General features: G+C 37.0%; 1 protein-coding gene across 3 annotated transcripts in view; it reads right to left on the bottom strand.

The window, feature by feature from the left end:
* Window positions 4,222-19,613, bottom strand: part of CPSF2 (cleavage and polyadenylation specific factor 2) — a 35,279-nt gene continuing 19,887 nt past the window's right edge. For 2 of the 3 annotated variants that reach the window (XM_005695329.3, XM_018066392.1), the window contains exons 10-16: window positions 15,051-15,151; window positions 14,502-14,702; window positions 12,065-12,217; window positions 11,145-11,370; window positions 10,433-10,732; window positions 9,132-9,266; window positions 4,222-8,742 (exon numbers count right to left, since the gene is read on the bottom strand). In XM_005695329.3, coding sequence (XP_005695386.1) covers window positions 8,650-8,742; window positions 9,132-9,266; window positions 10,433-10,732; window positions 11,145-11,370; window positions 12,065-12,217; window positions 14,502-14,702; window positions 15,051-15,151 — 1,209 coding nt within the window. In that variant the 3' untranslated portion in view covers window positions 4,222-8,649. The remainder of the gene's footprint in view (window positions 8,743-9,131; window positions 9,267-10,432; window positions 10,733-11,144; window positions 11,371-12,064; window positions 12,218-14,501; window positions 14,703-15,050; window positions 15,152-19,613) is intronic. The other variant, XM_005695330.2, reaches the window with a different exon arrangement.

Below are 19,613 nucleotides of genomic sequence, written 5' to 3'. Positions count from 1 at the left end.
ACGTGAACGCACTCAACACTACTGGACCTGAACACTTAAAAAAGGTTAACATGGTGAATTTAATGGTTTTTAACCACAATTAACAACAACAAAAAAAAAGAACCCAAGACTATGTCAAAAGAGCACAAACGCCAGCTTGAAAATTAGTGACAGCACTGTATAGAATCACAATGAATCACGATCATTTATAGATTACAAAACAGAATCCATGTTCCACAAGGACATAAACAAAGAATTAACAAATGGAGGGGAAGAGAAAGTGCTTACACTAGAATGCCAAGTAAACACAGAAGCCAGAGTTTAATTAGAAAATCACCATTTTGGCAAGAACTTATTCAGATAAGAATCATCCATAGATGCTAAAGCTAGAGGATAAATATTTATAAAGAACATGATATTGACATAGTCTCAAAGTAGCTCCCCACAAAATACTGACTGTGGAGAAACCTTGGAAACATAACCAACTGTGAAAAATTAACATCACCAGTAATGGGAAAAATGGACTCTTATGAGCTTTCTTATGTTGTACAGAGAACACAGCCTCATTTACTTCTCTGGTATTCCTGTCAAAAACCTGTAACCTGAATCTAGTCATGAGGAAACATCAAATTCAAAGGAAGGGCTATTTACAAAGCAACTGACCAGCACTCTTCAGGTACGTCAAGGTCATAAAACAAACCAAATTTATGGAAAGGAAAAACTGAGGAAGTCCTCCAGATTTGAGGAAGACTGAAGGGAAAACATAGCTAAACACATGCATCATCCTGGACGGGGCCCTAGACCATCAGCTAATCTAAGCTAAGTCGCTTCAGTCGTGTTCGACTCTGTGCGACCCCATAGACGGCAGCCCACCAGGCTCCCCCGTCCCTGGGATTCTCCAGGCAAGAACACTGGAGTGGGTTGCCATTTCCTTCTCCCTAGACCATAAAGGAAAGGATTATTACAAAGACACTATGGACCAATTCGTCACATGTGAACGGGGTTTGCAGATTAAATGGTAGGATTTTATCAATATTGTTTTCCTGACTTTGATTTGAAGTACTGTAGTTAGGTAGAGGAGTCCTTGCTTTAAAGGAAAAAAACTTACTATCAAGCAGTTCAAAAGAAAGTATATATGTGTGGGGTTTTCCACTAGTCATGTAGGGATGTGACAGTTGGACCATAAAGAAGCCTGAGCATCAAAAAATTGATGTTTTTGAACTGTGGCATTGGAGAAGACTCGAGAGTCTGTGCCTTGGACCGCAAGGAAATCAAACCAGTCAATCCTAAAGGAAATCAATCCAGAATACTCATTGGAAAGACTGATGCTGAAGTCAAAACTCCAATACTTTGGCCACCAGGTGCAAACAGCTGACTCATTAGAAAAAGACTCTGATGCTGGGAAAGACAGAATGCAGAAGGGGGCAATAGCGGATGAGATGGCATCACCGACTTGATGGACATGAGTTTGAGCAATTTCTGGGAGATAGTGATGGACAGGGAAGCCTGGTGTGCTGCAGTCCATGGGGTTGCAGAGTCAGACACAACTGAACAACTCTACATATGTGTGTGTGTGCACATAGAAAGATAAATAAATATGGCAAAAATGTTAACAGGGGATACTAGCAGAAGGCTATAAAGGATCTTTTAAACTATCTGTATAATTTTTCTGTCAGCTTAAAATTATTTCAAAATAATAAGTGAAAAAATAAGACACACACAAGTGGTCTTTGACCTATTGGGAATTTATTACTCTGGTTTTTATACTACAAAAATCTCTGCTTAAGGAGTAAAACTATTCAAAAGAATAGTTAAAATAAATGTGAAGGAAGCTTTTCTTAATGGGCAATAATGTAGATATAAGATTCTGCTTAACAGTTAAAAATGCACAATGTTCTGAATCTTTCAAATTGCCAACATCCTCTGGATCACTGAAAAAGCAAGAGAGTTCCAGAAAAACATCTATTTATGCCAAAGTCTTCGACTGTGTGGATCACAATAAACTGTGGAAAATTCTGAAAGAGATGGGAATACCAGACCACCTGACATGCCTCTTGAGAAACCTGTATGCAGGTCAGGAAGCAACAGTTAGAACTGGACATGGAACAACAGACTGGTTCCAAATAGGAAAAGGAGTACATCAAGGCTATATATTGTCACTCTGCTTATTTAACTTCTATGCAGAGTACATCATGAGAAACGCTGGGCTGGATGAAGCACAAGCTGGTATCAAGATTGCTGGGAGAAATATCAATAACCTCAGATATGCAGATGACACCACCCTTATGGCAGAAAGTGAAGAACTAAAGAGACTCTTGATGAAAATGAAAGTGGAGAGTGAAAAATTTGGCTTAAAGCTCAACATTCAGAAAACAAAGATCATGGCATCTGGTCCCATCACTTCATGGTGAATAGATGGGGAAACAGTGTCAGACTATTTTGGGGGGCTCCAAAATCACTGCAGATGGTGATTGTAGCCATGAAATTAAAAGACTCTTACTCCTTGGAAGGAATGTTATGATCAACCTAGACAGCATATTAAAAAGCAAAGACATTCCTTTGCCAACAAAGGTCCGTCTGTCTAGTCAAAGCTATGGTTTTTCCAGTGGTCATGTATGGATGTTAGAGTTGGACTATAAAGAAAGCTGAGAGCCGAAGAATTGATGCTTTTGAACTGTGGTGTTGAAGAAGACTCTTGAGAGTCCCTTGGACTGCAAGGAGATCCAACCAGTCCATCCTAAAGGTAATCAGTCCTGAATGTCCATCGGAAGGACTGATGTTGAAGCTGAAACTCCAATATTTTGGCCATGTGATGCGAAGAGCTGTCTCATTTGAAAAGACCCTGATGCTGGGAAAGATTGAGGGCAGGAGAAGAGGACAACAGAGGATGAGATGGTTGGATGGCATCACCGACTCAATGGGCATGAGTTTGAGTAAACTCCGGGAGTTGATGATGGACAGGGAAGCCTGATGTGCTGCAGTCCATGGGGTTGCAGAGTCGGACACAACTGAGCGACTGAACTGAACCGAACTGAATCTTTCTCATTAGACATACTTCTTTCTTCCTACAATATGTCTGTCTCCTTAAGAAAAACTACATATGGGAGATATTGAGAAACCTTGAGAATTTAACTCCTGTACATCTAGGTTAAAGTAATATTTTTCTTATAACAGGATTTCCATAATCTCATCAGAGACATATATCCTTTGATACTTAAGTATGAAATTTAACCCAAACCATAAGTATCTTTATGATTTGTGGTATATTTCACTACTTTTATTTCAATTATAATTTGGTATTTAATAGATAACTCTTTAATATAAAAAATCTTCTATGATAGCAAATGTCTGTCTATAAAAGAAAAGTTTTTAAATATTTGCGGGGGTGGGGGGAATCATTTAGAGTCAAATGGTAATGGCATGTTGGGCCAAGGCCACAGTGTGTTTCTGAAATAAATTACATTTCTCATAAGCTTGGTACACAAATCTGAAGAGAAATGAGAGGTCCCAAAATAAATAAGGACAGCAGCAGCACCCTTAGAATAAAAACAGCTTCCCAGAGAGATTTGTTTCAAGCCTTCACTAGTTTCCAATGAACAATTAATACTGCCTTTTGCTAGTGGTAAAGAACCTGCCTGCCAAAGCAGGAGAGATGTAAGAGACGGCAGGTTCGATCCCTGGGTCGGGAAGATTCCCCTGGAGGAGAGCATGGCAACCCACTCTAGTACTCTTGCCTGGAGAGTCTCATGGACAGAGGAGCCTGGCAGGCTACAATCCATGGGGTCCCAAAGAGTTGGACAAGACTGAGTGACTTTCACTTTCAAAAAAAATTACGTTGTGTCAAGGGAGGAAAAAAGGAAATACATATGATAAATTGGATACTGAACATTAAAAATAAATTCAGAAAGTGATTTAGTACATCCTTATGAATCCTTTGTGTATCCTCCACTTGAAATTATCACTCAGTATCAAGTTTGAGTAGGATCCACGGAATCAGTAACAGTTTCACTAAAGAAGCACATACACTTGCGGTTCCCTTCAACAGTGAGGAAAGATGCAAAACTCTCCAAACTTCTACTGTTTCGCTCCTCAAAATCACATTTTAACTTCACGAACTAAAATGAAATGGACTTGAGTAATGAAGGAAAAAGCACCAAAAAACTAGAACTGTGTGGGTGTGTGTGTGGGGTAGGGGAGGTGGGCATAGATATGGATGGGAGAGAGAAACAAAGATACCCTCACTTTCAGCAAAGTGCCCCATTTTTATTTTGACAATCTGGGGTATTTTCTCATAAACACAATTAAGGTGGTTAGAGTGAGAGAAAAAGCACAAGAAAGAGAAAAACCTTCCCTTGACGCTCACCCAGGCAGCAGATCTGAAGGTTCCTTCTCTAGTTCCATGTATCGTCACATATCCATCCACTCTGTAGATGCCACATGGCTGGATAAACAAGGGATTGGGGTGGTGGGGAGCAACCACCACCCAAATAAACAAGCAAACACAATCGATCTCTTAATCACCAACCACTATTTACACCCTTTGACTTAAGTGGTAATGTGTTCATCAATATTTAAAGGACAATAAACCTTATTTTATGTAAACCTCTAGAACCTTAAAATCAAAGAAAAGTACAGGATGTGACATTTACCCTTTCTGTCCCCACCCTGTCTGCAACCCCCCCACCTCCCCGCCCCACCTTTACTGGCCCATCACACAGGATGGAAGCAGTCCTCTCTGAGCAGGTACTGTTCATGCTGTTCTTACAGCAGATAAAGTGAATATATTCACCCTAAACAAAGTGACTATAACTAAGGAACCAGAGTAGCACAGCAGTGCAGGAAAAAAAAGTAGTTGAAATTTACAGCTTAAAATCTCAGACTGCAGAATTCATCTAGTTCAACATATTTATTTTAGTATTGAATTAGTGGATTCTATAAGGATTCTAGATTAATTTAGTATCAAACGAATGAACTCTATGAAGGCTAGGTTCCAATTCCGCCTCTGTCTCTGACTAGCTACCTATCTTAAGCAAATCCCTTCCCTTCCACAGGCCCATTCATTCAACACTGAAATAAGTGTGTCAAACTAGATGAATTCTACAGTCCCGCTCAGCCTTAATGTTCTAAGATTTTAAGTTACAAATTCTAACTACCTTTTTTCCCTATTAAAAGTGAGAGGGCTTTTTTTTACAGAGATTGATAAGCTGATTCTAAAATCCATATGAAAATGATAGGGAACCAGAATAGCCTAAATAATCTTGAAAAAGGTTGGAGGATGTACACTTGCTGACTTAAAAACTTGATACAGTTACAGTATTCCAAACAATGTGGTATAGGCATACAGATAGATGCGGGCAGATGAATAGATCAGTGAAACAGGACTAAGACTCTAGGAAGAAACTCATACATTCGCGAGCAACTGATTTCCAACAAAAGTGGCAATAAAATTTAATGAGGAAATAGTCTTTCAACAAATGATGCCAGCACTACTGGATATTCAAGTGCAAAAGAATGAAATCAGACCCTTACCTCACATCACATATAAAAATTAACTCAAAATGAATCAAAGACTTAAATATAAGAAATATATTTAACCACAAAACTCTTAGGAAAGAAATAGGCATACATTTTTGTGACAATGGATGAAGCAATGGCTTTCTAAGATACGACACTAATAGTACAAGGAACTAAAAAGGAAAAGATAAATTAGACTTCATCAAAATTTAAAAGTTTTGTGTCTCGAAGGACACCATCAAGAGAGGGGAAAAAATGTCTACAAATGGGAAAAAATATTTGCAAGTCACATATGTTAAGGATTTAGTATCCAGAAAACATTAAAAAAATAAAATAAAAACTCTTTAACAACAATAAAAAGATAAATAACCCAATTTAAAAACAGGCAAAGGATCTGAACAGATTACCTGTAGAAGATACACCAAAGGCCAATAAGTACAAGAAAGAAGCTCAAAATCATCAGTCATTAGAGAAATGGATATCAAAACCATAATGAGATACCTCTTCATACACACTAAAATGGCTAAAGTAAGATAATGGTTCATCAGTGCTGCCAAGGTCATGGAGAAACTGGAATCAAATACATTGCTGGCAGGAATGGAAAATGGTGCAGCCACTTTGGAAAACGGTCTGGCAATTTTTTGAAAAGTTACACAGAGCTACCGTAAGATCTAGCCATTCTACTTTCAGGTATATGCCTCTCTAGATTGAAAATATATGCCCATACAAGAACTTGTACACAAATACTCATTCAGAGCAGCATTATTCATTATAGCCAAAAAGTGGAAACAAACCAAATGCCTCTCAACGGATGAATGGACTAAAACAAAATGCGGTGCGTCCACAGGGAGCATTAACTCAGCCACAAAAAGAATACTGACACATGCTACACCACTGATGAATCCTCAAAGTTACGCCAAGCGAAGAGTCAGACCCCAAAGGCCACACACGGTATGAGTCCATTCTTTTGAACTATCAAGAATAAGTAAACTCATAAAGACAGAAAACAGATTAATGGTTACGCAGAGTTGAGAACTGAGAATGGGGAGTGCCTGCTAATGAATATGACGTTTCTTTTTGGGGTGATGAAGTGCTCTGGAATTAGACAGTGGTAATGGTCGCACAATTTTGTAAATATACTAAAAAAAACCCCAATGAATGTAACTTAAAAGAGTGAATTTTAAAGGTATGTGAATTGTATCTAAAAAAATTTTTTAAAGGCAAAGGCCCTCCTTAGAAAACTGATTTCCTCACTTCTGCTTCAGGCCACCTACTGGTTCATGAAATTTTTTTTAAAAATCTGTAATATTTGACATTTATAATCCCACTGACACGAATCGCAGAATAAAATTTCTTTTTAACCAAATTATTTATAGATATCAACTGATGGCCCACTGTATTTAGTTTGCTTCTGAAAAATAATAATCTAAAGTTCCTCTGAGCTCATGATTTATCTCAGAGTCCTTTTAAAAATTTACATTTTTCTTATGCAACTGAGACTAAACAAATATCTTCACTTTAGATATTTCAGTAATATTGTCATCTAGAAACAGATGAAAACCATTGCTCCTACATTGACATTAGTTAGCACAGCAATCTTCAATTCCTCTTCATAGGACAATAGGAAGACAAAGCAAGAAATGATTTTTCAATATCAGTACTGCAATGTAATATGTATAACCTGATGCTTTAAGCCATCAAACAAGTGCAGACTTTCTTTTCCCTGGAATATAAATAGAATTCTAGGCTTACTCTATTCAGCAGTAAGAGCTGAAGTGATTTTTTTTCAAAGCTCTACAAAAAAGACATACCCTTTATCTTCATCACCTGCAACATTGTTTTGTATATCTGGTTTTCAGTACCAGAAGGCTGTAAACTTTGCATCAGCAATCTAACTCACAGTAAGAGCTCTGTAAGCATTTGAAAAGAATGAAATATTAATTCTTGTCTGATATCACTGGGTTGTACTATGCATAGTTCCATATAAGTTAAACAAGAAGACTGATTCTTCCAAAAATGCTGAAGTGTAGAGAAAGGAGGAGTTAAATAATTAAGAAGGGTCTGTCATGATTAAGCTACATTCTAAAAAAAGCACCAACAAATTACAACAGGGTGACATGATTTTCATTTTTAAGTTCAATGCAAATTGCATGTACTGTTTTTACTCTTAAACACAAGTGGTTTACACTGTATCGAGGCTGCTGGCCCCAAGAAAGACATGAACATAGGAAGGATGGTCTTGCCCAACTTCAGTATTATTTTTGTAGCAATATGTATAAAATTCAACCACTGTTTGGGCAACCTTAGGAGAAAGCAAACCTAAGAGATGAACACATTTACAACTCTTAATTATACTGTTACCTTATAAAAATGTAAAGTTCAACATTTGTTCCTCTGAAAGCAAAGCACTGAACAGTCTCCAATAAAGTAACCAAGCTGTGAGTTATGTGTTTAAACTTTAAGACTAGGAGTTTTTTTCAATTACATATATCCAAATGACAGTGTTATAATTCAAATTGAACAACAGTAACAGGAACAAAATCTTGATAAAATAAGAAATGGGGGAAATAAAAACTGACTTCTGAACAAAATGTATCCCATCTCATGGAAGAGTGAATCACTGGGAAAGATGCCACGGAGAAGAGAGGCTCCATGTGAAGGAAACTGCATACAGGAATTCAAGAGTTACAGCACATACTCTTGGTTTTTCTGTTTTTTAAATACATAGGCCTCAAAAAACTGTGTTCTCAGTTTGGTTTTTTTGATAGCAATTTTTCATTCCAGAAAATATAAGAAACAGTTTGCAAGAATTCATGCAAACATGCTTCTCTAAGGCCATGAACAGGTTTGCTAAGCTGCATTGTTTAATTCAAGTAAAAGCCCTTCTAAAATAAGAGGTCTGTAAAGGAAGCCAGTTACCTTCAACTCCAAGGCCGGTGCATTTGTAAGGATCTCTGATACTCTGAAAGCCAAAAGGCAGCATGCTCATTTGAGCATCAGCAATATGGTTTCTATTTACATTTTTAAAAATCAAATGCATGTTAAGTTTTTCTGGCAGATTCTTTTTATATGTTACAAAACAAAAAAGCAAAAGCTTAGAATAAAAATCCTTTTTTCTTAGAAAGGTCAAACAGATACTTTTTGACATCATGTCCTTTACACAATGGCATACTGTTCATATAAAAGGTCTCTTATCCTATAAAAATCTTGACAAAGGCAGCCTTCTAATCCAATGCGTCCAGTTTCCGTCTAGAAACCAAGTAGAAAAAAAAAAGTTCTTTAGTACATTTTCTATCCATTAATATGCAGACATGATAACCAAAACATATTAACTAGGTTACTTTATGATTGATTAGGAAGTGATTGTTCTGATTCACAGAATATGAACATAATATTCCAGTCATGAATTTTACATAGACATATAAATGTCAGAGGATTCAAATAATAAAAATCTACAATAAAATTATATATCACATCTTTGACAGTCCCTTTTAAAAGCCTTCAAGGTCATCACTATAAATTTAATTTACTGATCTCCAGTTTGTAAAATTAACTCAATCAAGAATTACAGAATTCAAAATAACAAAATACCAGAAGTATTTGTTCACTCGGTCCTTCCTTACTAAAAACACACTTACTCTACGGACTGCCACTTGATTGTTGCAAACGAGCACACCTCCTACGAATTCAGCTTGGATCCCCTCCCGTAAAAGAACTTGTTTGAAGTCTGACAGTCTTGGTTCATTCATAAAAACTGACTGATGTCCAGGAACCTGAGGTAAGGTTAGAGGGGAAAGAAGAATTTCAAACAGACACAGAGTTGTACTGAATAAAGGGAAGTAACACATGATCTCAAAGATAATTTCTATTATCCCCTGAATTCCTTTGACAGATCATTTCTAGTCTGTAAATCACATTCCCAGTTGTTATTCTGAGTTTTACCTCCTTATTTAACATTACAAAGCCCTTCACATTTTCTGAATGTTTCACAATTAAGTTTATTAGTCATGCCTCATAATAACAGAAAGACGTTTGATAATGTTATGCTCTTCACTCACCCACTTGCCGAAGGGGGTCAACGAGAGTGCCAGTAGGCAGAACTGAACTGAAATTTCATTTTCCAGATCCCAGTCCTTTGTATATGGTTCAGAGGATAATTGTCCCTGATCCCGCTTCCACTGTCCTTCCCGCCTCACTGTGAATGCGGTGGACACCGTGGGTTTTAGAATCAGAAAGGCAAGTGGTTCAATGTAATGCCGCTACTTTGAAGTTGTTTTGGAGAGTGCCAGCTTTGGCGCAGAGAGAAAAGGTCCTAATTCCTTCCTGTAATTTCAAGAATTGTGCTCAAAGGGGATCTGATGAAAGAGGCCATCTCTTCATTCCTTATTGCATAGAAGGGCTAAAGACAACTGGACAGTCGTGTAAGACTCTCTTGATGTGCTTTTAACATTATCGTATGTTAAACTATCTTACAGCTCTGTCAGTTAACTAGATATCTCTTGAGAACACGTAAACAAAATACCAAGCTAAAACTATATCTCTACTAAATAAAACATTTCTAACTATATCAAAAACAAAAGTGGTTCAACTGAATAGGCAACATAGAAAAATGGAATTATAAATCTCCTAACTATAATAGAAGTAGATAGGTGACCCTCCCAATCATCAAACTTAACATTTAAAAATCTATTCTGGAAAAAACAAATCATGGAACAATTACGTGTCTTAGAAGGAAGACTGGCTGAAGGGTTCTCAACTCTCGTTATTCTCTAGCCATAGAGGACACACACGCACAAGCACAGGGACGTTACCTTCAGTAATTTTTTTAAAAACTTCAAAATAAGTCCACATATGACACATTTTAAATGGTTCAAAACATAGAAGGAAAATTCAAAGGGTAGATTAAGGGAGAGAGGAGAAGCACCACGTGCTTTTTTACCTCATGTGGTGGTAAGGGTTCCAGAGTAGGAATGATCTCACTTTCTTCACCTGTTTCTTTCTCATCGTCTCCAAAAAGACTTTTCATGGCCTTCTGCTGCGCTATGACACTGGAATCTGAAGGCGCATCCACCTGCATTTCAGAGTCTTCTCCATCATCCTTTAGTTCTCCTTCTTCTAAAATAACTCCTGTGTCCACTTTGGAAACTCTCATGTCTAAGACACCGTCTATCCAAGCTAGTTCAGCATCTTTTGCCTTACAAAACTGAAGGGAGCTGACAAGTGAATCTTTTAATCTCACCTAGATATGATGCAAAGCGGAAAAAGAGAAATAAAGCCCACACAGTATAACTTGACAATTAAATATGACCTATTATTATAATTTTCTAACTTTAGTACTGTGTATTAAAGTTTAAAAATCTTTCACTCATCTGATCTTCACTGTAACTGGTAATGACCCAATGACCCGTAAGATCATTAGGGCCCCTGTATACTTCCCGAAGTAAAGGTTCTTAACTTCGACTGCACACTGGGACCACATGGCAAATTTTCGTTTCTACTGATGCCAGGGTCCCACCTGCAGTGATTCTAATGTAACGAAAACACTGCACCCCCCTGACTCCCCCCAGAGCTCTCCTGATGTGGAGCTGAGGTTGGAAACCACCAATAATCTCACCCCTTAGGACTTGCTGCTTGAAGGCCAGCACGCTTACCTGGTAGATGTGAGTTTCACTAGTGGCGTCGACTGTCTCATGCAGCTTCGGCATGTATACTTTAATATCTTTCCCACCAAATGCACGACAGCACTCTGCAAGATCCTGACTGGCTTCTGGTGGTCCATGGACAATGATTAACTGGCGTGGTTTCATCTGATTGATGATTTTTTTAATGGAATCCCCATCAGAGCGTCCTTCATAGTCTATGTAAGTAACCCTGGCTCTGTAATTAGATGATTAGTCAAGTTTCCTTTTCTAAAATTAGGTTTTTAATAGCTTTTATCATCAGGAAAGAAATGTATCAACATGTAGCATGAGGATTTAAGGGATATACCTGTGTTATATTGTTAACATGTATTATTAAGCGCTTAGCTATACTCAAGAATGTATACTAAATGATACTAGACAAATAAGCCACTCTGCTCTCTGATAACCTTAAAAATGTATATATTCCAAAATGATCATTTGCTGCTGTTAACTGTCCTAAACAGAAAGGGGAAAAAGGTTCACAATTGATATTTTTAAGACACAGTGGTGTTTTTAAGATATTAGTGCCCTAGAGGTAATTGAGTCAAGGTGTTTATGTTACTAAACAAGCTCTTAGAAAAATTAAACTTGTGAATTACACAAGTTCACCTGCTACTCAACTTACTAAAAACACCAGAAAGAATGTTTCTTCATATAAATGTACAATGTGAAGTTTAACCCCTTCCTCACCACCAATTCACTTTGGCATTCCAATGTCATTAATAAAGGGAAAAACTCCCATATATCACAAGAAGAAAAAAAATTAATTAAGCACAAACTTGCTAGTGAATATTCAGAAATATAACCTCTGAAACAATGTCAATTATATAATTCAAGTACTTAAAATTATACTTTGTAATCTATTTGCAAAATGCAACAAACGCACTTACTTTATTTCAATAGATTCTGTTGTAGAAATACACTTAGTAGGAACATCAGATAAATCCTGATCCATGGGTTCATCTCCATTTGTCAGGCCAGACTCTAATTTGCTTTTTTCTTCTTCAGTAGCTTGAAGTTCTGGCACTAAGAAATCCTCTGGTCTAAATAATAAGCCTCTAATTAGAAGTAGTAACAAGCAAGCTAATGTTATTTAATATATACAACTAATTAGTAGATGGCACAATTTTTAGACTCCTCACATATCTCAGGATTCAAATACACATTTGATGCAAAGTCAATGCAACTTCACAATTTCAGTAATCAAATGACAGCATATATTAGGTTCTTTAAGTACACTTTAAAACACACCATGTGAGGAGTGAAAAGGCCCTATCTAGACAGGCTTTCAAAGACCTCAGAGGCTGCTACAAGCACTACTGCAACCTGGCCCTTCCTTTGTTCCAGTAATTCATTTTCTCAGTTTCTGTGGTTTCTCTTGTCAGTTTCCAATCTTACAAATCTCAGATCTCCTTTAGTTTCCCTAAGACAGGCCTCCACCCATTATTCCTTCCCTGCCTGATGAAAGCAGAGGACTCTCCATTTGTGCTTATTACAGAGAAGACCAAGATACAAATCATTAGCTCCCTCAAAAGCCTTCACTTTTATTTCAACAAACTACTAACTAGCACATTTATTTTTGAGTATCAGAGAGAGTTCTATGTTAAAATTAAAAGGCAAACTTTTTTTTTTAAAACATTCTCTCTAATCTCAGTATTTATCATGCCCTAGCCCCAAATCCCCTCACACTCTCTGACAATCCAGGCCTCTACCACCAGCACCTAGACTGCTGCAGGAGCCCAGTATCTTTGATTGTAATCCACAGAGCAGCTGTAGCCCACTGCCAACTGTAATCCACATAACAATGGCAAGCAGCAACCACTCAACATGCATTTACTGCGAGTCAGGTGCTATGCTGAGTGCCTTAAAAGCACAACCTATTTTATTTTACCTCCATTTTTAAGATAAGAAAATTGAAGCTAAAGAGCCCTGTCCATATGCTAAACAGACTGGCACTAATTAAGTGAAGCAGTAAGCAAACTCTCCAGCACTGTTTAGATCGTTAGCTTTTTTCCCTACTACTTTAGCGGGCCAAGTAAACAGTAGAATTTTCCTAATTAAACCCAAGGATGACCTAAGACCATATGCTCAAGATACCATTAAAGGAGAACAAAGAAGGTACAAGAGAGGGAGCTAACTGTGTTGGGGTGGTGGGGGAGAAGAGGGAAGCTTTCCAGGAGTTTGTGAGGCCAGACTCAGCAGCCTGAAAGCCTGGGGTGGGAAGGTGGAACAAGGCTGAAGGAAGGAAATGTGTAAACGCATGACATGAAAAAGCTGAGCAGCCATGAAGACCAAGATGGGTGGGGTTGAGGGGCGGGCGGAGGGAGGCCAAGAGGGAGGGGATATATGTTTACATGTAGCAGACTCGCTTCATTATACTGCAGAAACTTACAGAACACTGTAAAGCAATTATACTCCAATTAAGAAAAAAAGAAAAGGCTGAGCAGGCAGAAACTGAGAGAAGGCTGGTACCACCAGAATGGAGAACACACACTAATGTAACAGAAATATAGAAAAATGTAATAGGAAAGTGGGGAGAGACCCAACTGTGAAAGACGTCGGGCACTATGCTAAGGCATCTGACATTTACTGATCTTTATTCAGGACACTAGTGTTTTCAAATCTGTGATTCGAACATGTGATTTCAGTTGTTTTTCTAAAGGTGTAGATAGATTTTCCATGGTTCCACTAATGATATCTCCTATTCCTCTTATAACTAAAACAGGTATGCAATACTTGAAACATAACCCATGTCCCCAACTTAACTCTAGCTGTCGAAAGTTCTTCCTATCATACATCTTTTTCCAATGCATGTCCCTTGTACACGTGCTAAATCACTTCAGTGGTATGCAACTCTTTGCAACCCTATGGATCACAGCCTGCCAGCCTCCTCTGTCCATAGGATTCTCCAGGCAAGAACACTGCAGTGAGTTGCCATGCCCTCCTCCAGGGGATCCTTCCACCCAGGGGTCGGACCCACGTCTCACACGTCTCCTGCACTGGTGTTCTTTGCCACTAGCGCCACCTGGGAACCCCTGCATGGCCCTTACCTCTCTTTTTGAGTGGGGAGAGGGGAAAGAGTGGTAATCATCTTTTAAAACATTTCACATACCTAAGTAATAAAATTATCAGTTCTCCTTTAAGAGTAACTTTCTAGATGTTCCTCAACCTATTTTTCCATTTTAAATGAAAAGTTTTCTGCATCTTTCAAGCTGAGATACTCAGAAACTACATGATGACCAGAAGGACCAAATTCATTGAACTCAAATGATAACACAGTTACTACCTCCAATCTAGAAGCAAGAAATGCTTGTTTCGCTCACGTACTTGATAATTTCTCCATATTCATCCCATTTAATTCTTTCTTCTGGGGCAGGAAACATAGGATAAGACTTTTTAGCCTGTTTGAAGAAACTTCCTTTACGACTGCCTTCACCTTTCATCATCAGGTCATGCTTGGTCTTGTGCGCTGATGGCTGGTCAATGTCCTCCTCAGCGTCACTCTCATCACTGGAATCTATGTCCGCCCTAAGGGAGTTTGTGAAAAGGTACAGATCAGCAAGTCCCCAAATGATTTTTAATTAATATTTATAAAAGTATTCTTAAATTAACAGTCAATATTAATTCAATGATAATACAGTATTATTGGACTGCTATTTTGTGGAATATAGTGTAAACTGCCAATTAGTAACAGGCCAACTAATCAATATATGCTAACATTAGCACTGAAAAGAATTTAGAATTCTAGCACCACTGGAAAGATGTATGGAAAGCAATAAAGTCAAAAGAAAATTTAAGTATTTTCAATTAAACATTTTTGTGTAGAAACAAGTTCTCAAATTATAAAAACTTCTAATCTGCCTGAAAACAACTTACTCTTTTGACTGCTCAAGCTTTTTAGCAGCTTCTTTCTTTAGTTTCTCTTTTTCCAAGTATTCTTCAAGTTCTTTCCCTTCAAGTTTCACACGTTTCCTCAACTACAGAAAAACAGCAGATGAAAGGAAGCATTAATACTAGGAGGTTAAGGCAGTGGGGTGTGAGAAATACATTACATCTATAAATTGATTCATCATCTTTAAACTAAATTTTCCTCTGAAATATTCAAGTTTCTATTACGTGCAATCACAGGTCCTATTTAGATTAGTGCTAAAATGGAGCTGTCACATTTCCAGGATGGGTTTAATTTAAATCAAACTGGTTAAAAATCACCAATCAGGCAAAGAAAATACAGAAAAGTATTTTTATAACTTGGTGTAGGTGAGAGCTACAAATGACACAAAACCGAAAAGAGAAGGTGAATAAATATGGTAACGAGGGGAAAAAAACTCTGATATTCTAATCTCATGTAATGAAAAGAAACTGAGAAAATTATCTGCAGCACTGTTGACTATCAGAAGCTACTTTTTCCTAAGAGCTCTTCCAAATATGTTAAGAAAAAGATGGTCAACACAATAAAACAGGACAAAATGATATACAAGCACTTTATAAAAATGATTAATAGCCATGAAAACATATCCAATTTTACTAATAATTTTTGTTGTTGTTTAGTCACTAAGTCATGCCCTACTTTTTGCAACCCATGGACTGTAGCCCACCAGGATCCTCTGGCCATGGGATTCTGCAGGCAAGAATACTGCAGTCGGTTTCCATTTCCTTCTGCAGGGGATCTTCCTGACCCAGGGATCGAACATGCATCTCCGGCACTGGCAGGTGATTCTCTACCACTTGACCCAAATGATATTTGAAAAATACAAAAATTTTTAATGTAAAACCACCTTTTAATTTATGAAACTGGCTATAGTAATCACTAATAGGGAAAGGTTACTTTCATCCACTATGGGAAAATACGACGACTATGTTCGAAAGCAATTTGTCAACATCTAAAACTAAAGATGTACCTATCCTTTTAACACAGCACTTTCACTTCTAGGAAGTTATCTACTGAAATGACCACACACACGTGAGGGGAAAAAAAGTACATGGCAGCAATGTTTACAAGACTGAAAAACCGGACACAACTTTAAAATCCATCCGCATGGAATGATCTAATCAGTAGTTCTCAAATTTCCTGATCTCTATTTTTTTTTCTCTTTAGCCCCAGACCTTATTATTTGAATATTTGGAACAATCATTCTATACATGGCCTTCCCTGGTGGCTCAGAGGGTAAAGAATCTGCCTGCAATGTGGGAGACCGGGGTTCAATCCCTGGGTAGGGGAGATCTCTAGAGGGGGGCATGGCAACCCACTCCAGTACTCTTGCCTGGAGAATCCCCATGGACAGAGGAACCTGCTTGGCTACAGTCCCTGGGGCCGCAAAGAGTCAGACACAACTGAACAACTAAGCATAGCACAGCACATTCCATACACATATTTTTATTTCCTGCAAAACTCCATATTCCATATTGCTATGTCGTATCACTCTCTGTTTTATGCCACGTTTCCATCAAGAAGTATTTCCCCAAATCACGATCTACCTGATTTGTGTGTTGTTGTTGCTAAGTTGTGTCTGACTCTTTGCAACCCCCTGGACTGTAGCCCATCAGGCTCCTCTGACTGTGAGATTTCCCAGGCAAGAATACTGGAAGGGGTTGCCATTTCCTTCTCCACTCATCTCTTTTCAAACTCTAAAAATTACTGAGAACCCTGAAGAACTTTTGTTTTTTGTAGGTTATATTTATTTATATTTTACCATATGATAAATTAAAACAGAGATTTTAAAAAATTTGTTCATTAAAAATAAAATCACTCATATCATGTTAATGTTAACATCATTTTTCACAAAAGATGATAGTTTCCAAAGCAAGAAAAAAATAGTAAAAAGTATGGCATTATTTTACATTTTTGCAAGTCTCTTTAATATCTAGCTCAATAGAAGACAGTTGGATTCTCACATTCTGCTTCTTGCCATATATCGTTTTGGTTAAAGTATATTTAGAAAATCCAGCCTCACACAGATGAATAGCTGGAAAAATTTTTAAATAGCCTTTTCATGAATATTCTTCTTTGATATTACATTAAAACTCAAAAAGTGGTGGTTTCTTAAAGGCTAGCTGTAATGCGGAATCTTTAATCATACCCGTAACTTCTGAACTCTGTTACATTAAAATTTACTGATTGATCTTTTTTCACTTGGATTTTTTTACTTGTACACTACTTTGCAACTTCATGCATTAGATATTTGGAAAATATTAGTTCATTAAGTTACACAGATTAGTTCATTAAGTCACACAGTTAAGTTCATTAACTTATGAATATTAGTTCATAAATTACACAATATTACACAAATTTGACAATATTTTTTAAAATCAACATTTGCAAATAACACCACCATCTCACCAGAAAAGTCATGTTGTCAATCTGACAGTGACAGACTAAATTTTCCAAAATGCTACTTTTCACTTGAAAGTTTCAGCTTTATCAGACTGAGGCAAGAAATGCTGTCAATTGTCTTCCTTAGAGTCACAAGCTCAATTATTCTTTTTTGGGAAAATATTTCCCAAATACACAAGTCTGAATAACCATGTCATTTCAAGTAAAACTGGTGTTCCAGGAAATCAAGTAGCTAGTTTAACTCAACAACTCAAGCAATTACCCAAGTGATTTCTTCAAGACAAACATCATATTGGGTTGGCCGAAAAAGGTCATTTGGGTTTTCTGTAAGATGTTAGGGAAAAACTCGAACTCTTGGCCAACCTAGTATGTAACACAAGTGCTTCTGTATACTTCCCATCTTGACACCAAGATTATTTTAAGAGGTTCTTTATAAAAGGATTTAATAAAGTTATAACTTTATTAAAGTTTAATAAAAGTTTGTAAGTTTAATAAAATAACTTTTACTACTTCATCAAGGATATTCTTAACTGCAACTTTATTTGAACGGCAAGTGTACGGTGATGAAAAATGCAGTGATTAACCTAGCTTGGTGCCACAGACTTGATTTATGCTAAGGCACCAGCACTTTACCCACCACTGCTTTCACCTGTCAATATTGTAGGCACAGTAAAAGACAAATAACATCTTAATATCACCATGAAAAACAACTGGTGGACTCCATAAAAGGGTCTCAGGTAGCCCCCAGGGGTCCTTGCACCATGCTTTTGGGAACCACTGGGTTAAATAATCAAAGTACATATACATAATGTACTATTAAAGAATCACTACAAATAATTCAATCACTTATTCAAGAACATTTTAAAATTTATTATACCAAGTATTGAATAAGGTAAATCTGTAGCAACCTTCATTATTCAAAAATATATGGAAAATTTGGTCCCATTTCTTTAAAAAAAAAAGTCATATAGATATTTGTATGTGAATAGAAAAAAGAATCTAGAACATATATGCTTCAAAAATATCAAGTCTTGACAACAAATGCAATGTGTCATCCTGGATGGCATTCCAAACAAAAAGGAAAGGCCATTGTTGGAGCAATCACCAAGAGTCAAGTGGGGTCAATGGATGAAACAGTATTAATATCAACAGTATGATATCAGTGCTTATTTCCTTATTTCAAGTGATGTATCATAAATATACAGTCTTACAGGAGCATGTCCTCATTTCTAGGTATTGCATACTGCTGTGTCTAGAGGTAATGATGGAGTATCTGCAGCTTACTTTCAAAACAGTATCTCATACTGTGTCTGTATGTGTATGAAGAAGTCATAAGGCAAAGCCAATAAAATGCTGACAACTGGGAAATCTGGGTATACTATTTTTTACAGCTTTTCTGTTAACCTTTAAATTATTTTACAATAAAAAGTAACAAAAAAATAAAACCAAAATCGAGTGATTCTACTATGTAGGATGAAAGAGTGATTTACATGTTACCTCTGGCATTTCACATTTACCTAGTAGTATACTTGAATGTAAGTTCAATTTAGAAAAGTATCATTATTTTCCTGTAGTACACACTTGGCAATTTACACAGTTGTCTGTTTTAACCACAAATAAACTTGAAAAAAACATTTACCCCATGATTTAGCTTATGCCCGTTGCTATAATAAATTTTACTTTCCATCTTATTTTCACATAAGATAGCTAAAATTAATGGCTAAATTCAAAAGCAGATTTCTAGGATAATCAACCCTAAGATTTTTTCTTCCTAGTTCTTCACTGCATTGTCTCCAAGATATTCCTTTTTCTTAATCAAAGCTACTCCAATTCGTTAATCCTTATTCATTTACCGTTTTAGCTCTTTTTAAATGCATAAGATTTGACTCTAGAGAAGGATAAATGTAGATAGAAAAAAACCATACATAGTAAATTCTTATCTAACATGATCAGAAGTCTGGTTTATTACATATTCCCTCATCTGGTGTTTCATGAACTTAACCTACACATTTATTGAGGACCTTCCACGTACTAGTGGATATAAAAAAACAAGATCCCTTTCTCATAAAAAAATACCCGACAGTAATGACAGCTAGGGAAAATAACGT

The sequence above is a fragment of the Capra hircus genome, chromosome 21, assembly GCF_001704415.2.
Source record: "Capra hircus breed San Clemente chromosome 21, ASM170441v1, whole genome shotgun sequence".
Classification (NCBI taxonomy): domain Eukaryota; kingdom Metazoa; phylum Chordata; class Mammalia; order Artiodactyla; family Bovidae; genus Capra; species Capra hircus.
Note: the sequence above shows the minus strand (reverse complement) of the source record. Positions and strands in the feature narration are given on the sequence as shown.